This window comes from Colobus angolensis, unplaced genomic scaffold (assembly GCF_000951035.1).
Source record: "Colobus angolensis palliatus isolate OR3802 unplaced genomic scaffold, Cang.pa_1.0 Scaffold162, whole genome shotgun sequence".
In the NCBI taxonomy this organism is placed as follows: domain Eukaryota; kingdom Metazoa; phylum Chordata; class Mammalia; order Primates; family Cercopithecidae; genus Colobus; species Colobus angolensis.
Window position 1 is genome coordinate 5,150,502 of NW_012114733.1, and position 10,111 is coordinate 5,160,612.

General features: G+C 39.9%; 1 protein-coding gene across 1 annotated transcript; it reads right to left on the minus strand.

Annotated features, from left to right (window-relative positions):
- Window positions 1-2,872: 2,872 nt before the first annotated feature.
- On the minus strand, window positions 2,873-5,379 carry INSL4 (insulin-like 4 (placenta)). Its single transcript, XM_011937326.1, has 3 exons — window positions 5,095-5,379; window positions 4,798-4,946; window positions 2,873-3,192 (listed from the first exon to the last, which is right to left on the minus strand). Exons 1-3 carry the CDS (start codon window positions 5,174-5,176, stop codon window positions 3,151-3,153), a joined length of 273 nt encoding a protein of 90 aa, XP_011792716.1. The 5' UTR covers window positions 5,177-5,379; the 3' UTR covers window positions 2,873-3,150.
- Window positions 5,380-10,111: the final 4,732 nt, after the last annotated feature.

Below are 10,111 nucleotides of genomic sequence, written 5' to 3' on the forward strand. Positions count from 1 at the left end.
CTCAGGTATCCCTCAGGTATACCAATCCCTAGTTGAAATACCTATTTCAACTAGGACCCATAAAAGACATACTGTGGTCATAACCAACATTTGTCATGGTTTGAATGTGTCCCACAATTTCATGTGCTGGAAACTTACTCTCCATTTTGGCAGAATTAAAATTGGAGCATTTAAGTGGTTATTGGATCATGAGAGGTCTGCTCTCATGAGGGGATTAACCCTTTCATGAATTAAAGAATTGGTGGATTATCAGAGGAGTGAAATGGTAGCTTATATAAAAAGAGGAAGAGAGACCTAAGCAAGTATGTTAGCATGCTCTGGACTCTTGCTGTGTGATACTCTGCAACACATCAAGACCCAGTAGAGAGTTCCCACCAGAAAGAAGGTACTCATGAGATGCCAGGACATGCTCTGGCACTTTCTATATGCCTTAATAGTAAGAAATAAATTTATTTTCTTTATAAATTATCCAATTTCAGGTGTTCTGTTATTAGCAACAGAAAATGGACTAAGATCATAATCCATCAGAATATGCTTATAAAAATCATTGTTGCAGATATAAGTAGTTAAGATGAAGTCATCATAGCCTGTGTGGACCCTTAAATTAAAATGTCTAGTGTACTCATAAGAGATCAATGTGTACATATGAAGGGAGAGCATACTATGTGTGGACAGTGAGGAGGCTGAAGATTGGCACCTGCAAGCCAAGGAATGCCGAAGATTGACAGCAAACCACCAGAAGCCAGTGAGGATTATATTCTACAGGTTATGGAAAAAGTGCATCATCTTTCTATGTCTGACCTCCAGAACTGGGAGAAAATGTATTTCACTTGCCTTAAGCCACTAGTTTGTGTACTTGCTTAAAGCAGCTGAAGGACTTCATACATCCTTGGAACCACTCTAGGTGCTTGTACTGCTGTCACTTTAGGTGTCATGCAGGCTTATAAACAGTGGGACAAAGAATGAGACATATTTCTATCTTCCAAAAATCCTCCTGGAAGCAGTCTTTGAGTATTTCCTGGTTAAGAGATTTAAATGGTAGACACCAGATAAAATTATGGAGCTTTCTCTATTATCCTTTTTTCATACCTGCATTTTTACTAAAAGAATAGAATTATGTGTAGAATGCATGTGCAAGAGAAGGTTCAGAGTCAGTCAAGTAACCAGGTAGAAGCTCCATGACAGCATAATTGTTATTTTTTTCTCTCCTGAATCCTAAAGTCCTAGAACAATGATAGGCACTTAGAATAAACTCAATCATTGATTATGAATAATGTGGAGACCCAAAAAATGGATCTTTTATTGATCATCATTAGAGTCAAGAAATACACCTTACGTGCTCCTCCCCTTTGTTCTCAAAGAACAATCTAGAGGAGCCTAGGCAAACCAGGTGGTACAGTTCAGACTGTACAGTATAATCTATGAGTTCTGCCCTGTGACTCCCATGATCCCTCTTCATCTTCAACAGAGTGTTGGTAGGAAAAAGTTCTTTATGAGAGACATATCAAGATCATGAGCAGTTCTTCCTTACTCCAAGATGCAGCCTAAACCCCATAGCTGAATTGTGTGGAATCATTTGAGACCCTCTCTCTTGTCTCCATTCCAACCAGATCTTGACAATTCGTTTTCTCCACACCACCTCCTGCCCTACCAACTCTGGCTGTTTCCACACATGCTGTGCTTCTAGGCCTTTGTGCTTTTACCTGGGCTTCTCCCTGTCTCCTTTTTCCACTCTCTTTTGCTTAGATGTCTTTCAAGATGCAGATCAGCCATCAGTTTCCTTAGGGAAATTTTGCTCTCTTCTCTTACCCACACTGTTCCCTGTAGATTCATTCCTTCCCACGTTGGCATTAAACACAACCCTGATTCCTATGGGTCATTATAGCCTCTATGATCATTACAGTCTCTACGATCATTACAGTCTCTACAAGTATCATTGCACTTATTATCCTTTACTTGTCCATGTCCCACACTAGATTCAGAGCACTTTGTGGGCAGGCACAGAGGGCTACTCAAATCGTGTTACTTGAAGTAAGTTAACAGGACTTGATAATGAGGTAGTAGCAGCTTCAGTTAGCCTGCAAACAAACACAAGTGGTAGGACCTGAATGACAGAGCATAAAATGTATGCTTTGATTTAGGATTTAGAGACACACAGGGAGGAGGTATGTGTAGCCAGAGGAAGGCCAGTATTTGTGCCGATTCACCACTTTGATGAGGGGACGTGGAGTAATGCCAGGGACAAAAGAGGACTTTATAGAATGATTGAAGGTCTAAAGGCAGTGTGCTGAGAGGCAGGTGAAGGATATGCATTGGGCAAAGTTCTAGAGAGATGTCTGGGGTTACCCTGGGGTGAACATGCCTAATTCCTCTCCCACCAGTTCATTCCTTCGCTGCTTTCCCTCCATGCTGTGTGCTCATGTTAGAGATGGTTAGATCCTTTATCTCTTACATTTATTCTAGTGTGAAAAGAGGAAAACTAAAGAGACCTGAGCGAGTGTGTGTGAATGTATGTGCTTGTGTGTGTAAAACTTTAAAAAATTATTTCCAGTAAGTTTTTAATTCACATATTATAGTTGTACACATTTTTGTAGTACATGTGATAGTTTGATACAGGTATATAAGGTTTAATGATAAAATCAGGGTAATTGGGATATCCATCCAAACTAACATTAATCTTTTTTGTGTTGGAATCATTACAGTTCTCTTCTAGCTATTTTGGAATATACAGTGAGTTAATGTTAAGTATAATTTCCCCATTGTACTATCAACTGCTAGAACTTATTCCATCTATCTAACTTCCTCCCTTTGGAGAGAATATATTAGTACAGAGCAAGTGAAATATGTGAATACCAATAATGATTCTCATGTTCTAATAAACAGCAATCATTTAACTGGGCATCAGGGTGAATTTGTCATTGAGAATACATATGAGAATGCATGAGATGTCCAGTCCATGATTACTCTACTATGTACATAATTTAACTGAAGTTCCATCGTCACAAATCACTTCACAACAGAATGGATCAAATATGTGATGTCCATTTCTCTTTTTTCGGGAAAGTATTATTTTCTTCAATGATGGCTGCCCATCAGACAGTGGATTCTTCAGCTCCGGTGACAAGTTAGGAATGAATTCTGATGTCGTACCTAAGGTTTTTCCATCTTTGTTGTTGGAGGTTGACACCGTTTCTGTGAAGTAAAAGAGAGGAATGAAAGGTGAGGAAAAACATTCATGTGAAAGCGGGTCAAAAAAATTATACAGTTTGCCTAGACTACAATGTACCCATTGCTTCAATGTAATTAAACACCAAAGAGAATCAGCAAGTATCCTAACATTTCAACAACTTAGCTTACTTAGAGTAGGGCACTTTAAGATACTACAATATTAAGGATATGCTAATTCCCCATCCTGTCCCCTCTATGCACTCCTCCAATGACCCTCTAAATGCCTATACCATACCACTTGTGACTTTCCCCAACACTGTTTTGATTGATAACTTCAATGCATTATGTACTCACAAGTTATTCTAATAGAAAGATTCAGATATTTAAATCGAATCCACATAAATCTATAGACATACATCACTGGATCTTAGCTAAAAAGCTGAGAAGCAACATACATCTATATGTATCTACACCAAATGTTAACATTTGTTATCCATGAATACTTTCCATTTTTCTTGTTAAATTTATCTATATTTGTCAAAGTATTTAAATGAGAAATTTCACTTATTTACTGAGAAAAAAGTGAAATTTAAATAGAAATTACAGTACAGCATGCTCTTCCTTAGTTTGCATTAAAAAATGTTTTGACTTTGTGGTATTCTTCCCTTATTTTATAGTAAAATGAAACAAGCTGTGACTAATAATGTAAAAGAAATAACTTTGAAATAATTATATAAATCACACAAAATCCAAGTGCGTTCACTGTGCAAGATAACTTTAAACAGAGTCATTTAATGATTTAATGAAGTGTATGCGTATGGGTTACAAGAAGCAGTTCTGGAGTCACACATTGCTGGTTCAAAACCTATGTCATTTTTATTAAATGTAAAACAATGTTTAGTAATTTAACTTAGCTTTTCAGAACTTAACACGACCTATTAGACAGAATAGAGTAGCCTCTATCTGTTTTGGAAACTGCTCTTGCTAGTTTTAACTTAGCTTGCAATTTATCTTTATGGCTACCTTGTTACTCGGTAAAGTTTTAAAACTACCCTGATACTGAATTTTCCTCAGTTCTGAAATCTTGCTTTTAAAGAAAATGCTTTGCAGTGTCAAATGTTGAAAGCACTAATCAAATCAGCTATGATGGTCTGAACGGTGAACTTTCCTTGTCTCTGGTCCCCTTCAATTTCCCCTCTAGTCATCCAGGCAACTTTTTTTTCTCGTCGTCTCATCTTTCTCAACACACTACAAGAGTAGATTCAAAGAAATAGGAGGAAAGGTGCTCTGTTGGGGTGCATTAAAAAAACTTTTTTGTAAGAGGACGTTTTTGGTGACGTAGACCATTACCCAGCTTAATGACAGAGGAGGAGAGTCATTAAATCTAAAGCCCCTGTATCTCACATTCCAGGAACCTAACAGAGGTCTCAGTGTGCTGCCCTCAGGCCCATAGGTGCATAAACAGAAATGATAATCAGCTCACCACCTCACTGTTTGTCCCGTTTCTTCTTAATTGGAGATGCCTGGCCCACATATCCCATTGCAAGCACAACTGTTTTCTCACCTGTCCAGCTTTCCTGGGGGTCTGGGAGTACACCTCACCTCCTGCTGGTGTTTGAGAATAGTCACTTTCTCTGAGGCTTCCCTGTTTTCTCCACCCTGTGTCTCTGGCTGCCAGGTGGGGAGGGCACCAACAGCCTCCAAGGTGAGGCTGTTCTTCTGTTTTTCCTGCAGCTTCCCCTCTACCCCAAACTTCCCGTGAGATTTCTGGTGAGACCCTTTTAATAAAAGCACATTACAGTGAAAAACCATAAACATTTAGGCACTAGCCACGGTAGAGTCTGAGTTGATTACAGGCAGTCGATGAGATCTGGAGCCTGTTTTTTCAGGCCTCATTCTGATTGTTTGGCAGTCCAGGGTTCTTACCTGTGGGTCGTCCAGATTCCAGCAGCCACCCTCCTGGGGTGGTGGTGAATATCTTTTCAGGCATGGGGCAATATGACAGCATCCTTTTTCCAAATCGGGGATCACATCCCCTCAGCTCTGCTGCTAGGCTTTCTCTAAGGAGTTGGCTTAGCAGCAGCCAGATTGCTGGCAGATAGGACCAGAACAGGCTGGGGATCCTGGACCTGCTCTCTCCTGTTCTGGGTATTCTCAGCCTTTCTTTAGAGACTTGCTGCTGTAGCCTACCAGACCGTGCTAGTGTGTCTCTTCTGGGCTCCAGACTGCTTTCTGCATGCTTTCACCAGGCATTTATTTCCTTAGGGCTATTACTCAGCTCTTGCGTCGATGGTGTCAGTTCCACCCCTTTCCCACCCACCTACAAGGAACTTTTTCCCTCAGACCTTATTTAGTTTCCCTACTCGCCCTACCCACATTCCCATATCCTTCTTTGCTCCCAATGTGCTGCTGCACTTGTTTTGAATTTGTTTTTTCTACTTCTTTTTCTTAACTTTCCTCCTATATTACTATTTTTAGGCTTACTAAAATAATGGTAATTTTTAATGTCCTTTGCTTAGATGAAATAAAAATAGAACTGACCTGTAAGCTCATTGGCTAGAGATTATCTTAGTTAACATTTGGCATATAAGCTTTTAATTGCAGGGGTCTGTCCCACAGACCCTGACCCAACGATGGATGAATAACATACACTGACACAGATATTTTGCCTGTCAGTCCCGCTGAGGGTCCGGACCACCTACAGACACCAAGGAGGGTGCTGTAAAGAGTTGCAGCTGTGGCCCCAATCAGCCAGCTAAGCTCACATTTATTCAGTATAGATTAAGTGACAAAGGTCTTGAGTAAACACCACTAGAGCGTAATTGACATTGCCAACCTCCCGAATAGAGAGCAATTATGCACCCGCGATTGATCAAAGATTGGTCTTAGGACCACATGAGTAAACAAGCTATTTAGATAAACTACATTCCTTTATATCTGTGCCCTAAGCTATTCACTCAAGGTAAGGATTAGGCTGCCTTCAGCCTGATCTATTACTGGAGCTTATACAAACCCCTCCAGTGTTTCAAAAAGGTTTGTATCTTTTTCTTATAACTATCTTTAAAAATTTTCCCACCTGCCTGTCTGAATTCCCACATCTCTCCACTTTCTGTTCTTTGCATTGGGTTCTGTTGACTGAAGAGTACAGATGTGTGCAGCAACAGGTTTGTCAGGCAAGGTGGTCATTGCTCTTATTCTGCCTTTGCATCCTAGAATTAGCAAATAACATAAGACAATCATGAGTATAATTAGTAACATTCCTTTCCAGTCTAAGAGTGACCCCCAGGATTGGGGGTCTAACCAGGAGAGATGATCTTGCACACCCTTCCATATGGCTATTTGTTGGGTGTATAGATCTATCATGTGAAGGGATTCTAAAATTTTAGTTTTAAGTTGCTTTATATCTGCTGTTAAATTGTCATGAAAGGTTCACCAGAGGTGTTGTTTTACCTCATCCCAACTATAAGTGACACAGATATGTTTATGTTCCCAGTCACAGTTTAACTGCTGTCGGAATGCCAGTGCATCTTATCACTCCTCCACATATTCCAAGGCAGCCTCGAGGGCTTGCAGATATGCAAGAATCTCTTGATCTATACCCTGCTGTAAGAGAAGTTCATTGAACACATTTCTGACCAAATTATCTACAAAAGCAGCTGTTGGTTCTGATTCAGTAGTAGATGCTATAGCCACACTAGCAGTTGCTAGGATGACTAAGGCTGAGACTATAAAGGCTATAAGTGTGCCTATGAATCTTTTGAGTCTGACCTGGGATAGGGTGCATTCTAAGATGGCAAAGGAAGAGGAACCTATCAATGATGTGTCAAATTGACTGGTAGGAATGCCTCAGATTGTCTCCTTAATACCATGACACTAGTAATATTTAAATTAGACATATTGTAATTAGTGATACATGAGGCAAACCAAGCCTGTCCTTGCAACCGGATCACAAACACAGAGTTTTGGGGTGTAATAGAAATATTAGTTCCCATAAGGAAAACATATGGATGGATATTGCAAATTAGGCACTGATCAGTGTGATTGTGAGTAAAGTTATAATATAACTGTTACCGGAATTACGATAGGTCCCATGCCCGGTGTGAAGGGAGGTGCTAATGTGTCCCAGGCACCATAAAGTGTCTTGGGGTGGCATCAACTTTACTTGGGGTCTGGGATATCCCATCCTCCCATCGGCCAGCCCAAATCATGGGGGAACAGGACGAGACTACGAAACCGTGATTGATGCCATGATGCGTGAGGATATCAGTAAGGCTGCCCTGCAAATGGCCATAGAGGCTCCAGTCTAAGATGTTATAATTGCCTAACTGGAGGATACGAGTTTGTCCTCTGTGACAGACCTCCTAGCTAAGGTGGAATCCATTATTTTCCTGGCTTTGTTCTTTAGCACGGGAAGGAATGTTTGGGAAAGCGGCATTGATTGCATTACTGGTTTGAGGCTACCTGCAGCTAAGACTGTTAAGGCATTTCTTTTGCCATGGTGTAGCCATAATTGTGTTTGAGCAGCTGCACCGTAAGGGTTAGAACATTTATAATTTACACCCAATGGGAGGATAGTAGAGTGATCTGTAGTGTTATCTGGCTCTTTAGTCCAATGTGTGCCGTTACTGAGGGACCCCATTGAGGGTAAATCTATCCCTCCTAGCTAAGCAGTCACGTTATTAAAGGTTGGGAAGGGGGTGTATACCCAGGTGACAGGGCAAAAGAAGGGCAGATCTAAGATATGAGCTCAATAGAGTGTAGACATTGCCAACCTCCCGAGTAGAGAGCAATTATGCACCTGCGGTTGATCAAAGATTGATCTTGGGCCCACATGAGTAAACAAGCTATTTAGATAAACTACTACTACTCTACATTCCTTTGTATCTAGGCCCTAAGCTATTAACTCAAGGTAAGGATTAGGCTGCCTTCAGCCTGATCTATTATGGGAGCTTATGCAGCATCCCCGGCCTTCCAAGAAGGTTTGCATCCTTTTCTTATAACTATCTTTAAATTTTTCCCACCAGCCTGACTGAACTCCCACATTTAATATTTATCCTAACTTACTCCACATTTATTTGTATTCCTTCTTCAAACATTAAAAGATATTAGATTGATTTCTATATTGTCTTGTGTATCTACCCATAGTATTCTGATGAGTGGATGGATCAGTTGTTCATTAGAGAAAGACAACCAGTGATGTTTAAACCAGGTCCTGTGAACACTATTAAAATTCCAATAGCATCACTTTAGGCTTGTATAATAATGTTTGAAGTTTACAAGGAACTTTCTTCAAAGGTATGTACTTACATCTGCCCTCTGTTGATCCTGAGAAGGATGAGAAACACAGGGACCCTATGGGGTTGACTGTTAAGTCTTGGAAGAGCACCCATGAAGGTCTTTTTATAGGTGGGAGAAATCAGACTGTATCTTTCCATGAATTTCTTTCTTTGAACTCCCCTGGGTGATTGATTAATTGTTACCAGTTATCTGAATACTTAATTTGAAATTACAATTACTGTCTCTAGAGTCTGGAGACCACACACACACACACACACACAGACACACACACACACACCAAAAAAAGGCAAGAAGAGAGCAGAAGAATTCAACAGTTTCAGGGAGAACATATTGGTAACACATGTTCATGCACAAAATTGTATACCTTTATGATCAACTTTTATATACTATATGTGTTGTAGTTTGTGAAAAGGGTTTTTTAAATCACATTTTATTATTTATTTCCTATTCCTTTTTTTTTCAACTTTTAAGTTCAGGGGTACATATGCAGGATGTGCAGGTTCATTACATAGGTAAATGTGTGCCATGCTGGTTACTGCACAGATCATCTCATCACCCATACTGCACTAATGGATGCTGGACTAATTAAGCCCAGCATCCATTAGTCATTCTTCCAGATGCTCTCCCTTGCCCCACCACCCCCACAGCTGCCCAGAGTGTGTTGTTCCCCACCATGTGTTCATGTGTTCTCATCATTCAGCTCCCACTTATAAGCGAGAAAATGCTGTTTGGTTTTCTGTTCCTATATTAGTTTGCTGAGAATGGTTTCCAACTCCATCCATGTCCCTCCAAAGGACATGATCTCGTTCCCTTTTATGCACAGTATTCCATGGTGTATATGTACCACATTTTCTATATCCAGTCTATCATTGATGGGCATTTCAGTTGATCCCATGCCTTTGCTATTGTGAATAGTGCTGCAATGAACATAAGCGTGCGTGTATCTTTGTAACAGAATGATTTATGTTCCTTTGGGTGTATACCCAGTAATGGGATTTTTGGGTAAAATGGTATTTCTGGTTCTAGATCTTTGAGGAGTTGCTACACCACCTTCCATAATGGTTCAACTAATTTACATTCCCACCAAAGTGTAAAAGCATTCCTATTTCTCTGCAACCTTGCCAGCATCTGTTGCTTCTTGACTTTGTAATAAATTGCCATTCTGACGGGCATGAGATGGTATCTCATTGTAATTTTGATTTGCATTTATCTAATGATTAGTGATGCTGAGCTTTCTTCCAATTGCTTTTTGGCCCCGTGAATGTCTTATTTTGAGAAGTGTCTGTTCATGTCCTTTGCTCACTGTTTAATGGGGTTCTTTGTTTTTCTCTAGTAAATTTGCTTTAAGTTCCTTGTAGATTCTGGTCTAATGACCTTTGTCAGATGGACAGATTGCAAAAGTTTTCTCCCATTTAGTAGGTTGTCTGTTCACTCTGATGATAGTTTCTTTTGCTGTGCAGAGGCTCTTTAGTTTAATTATATCCCATTTGTCAATTTCTACTTTTGTTGCAATTGCTTTTGGTGTTTTTCTCATGAAATCTTCGCCCATGCCTATGTCCTGAATAATACTGCCTGGATTTTCTTCTAGGGTTTTTATAGTTTTGAATGTTACATTTAAGTCTTTAATCCACCTTAAGCTTTTTTT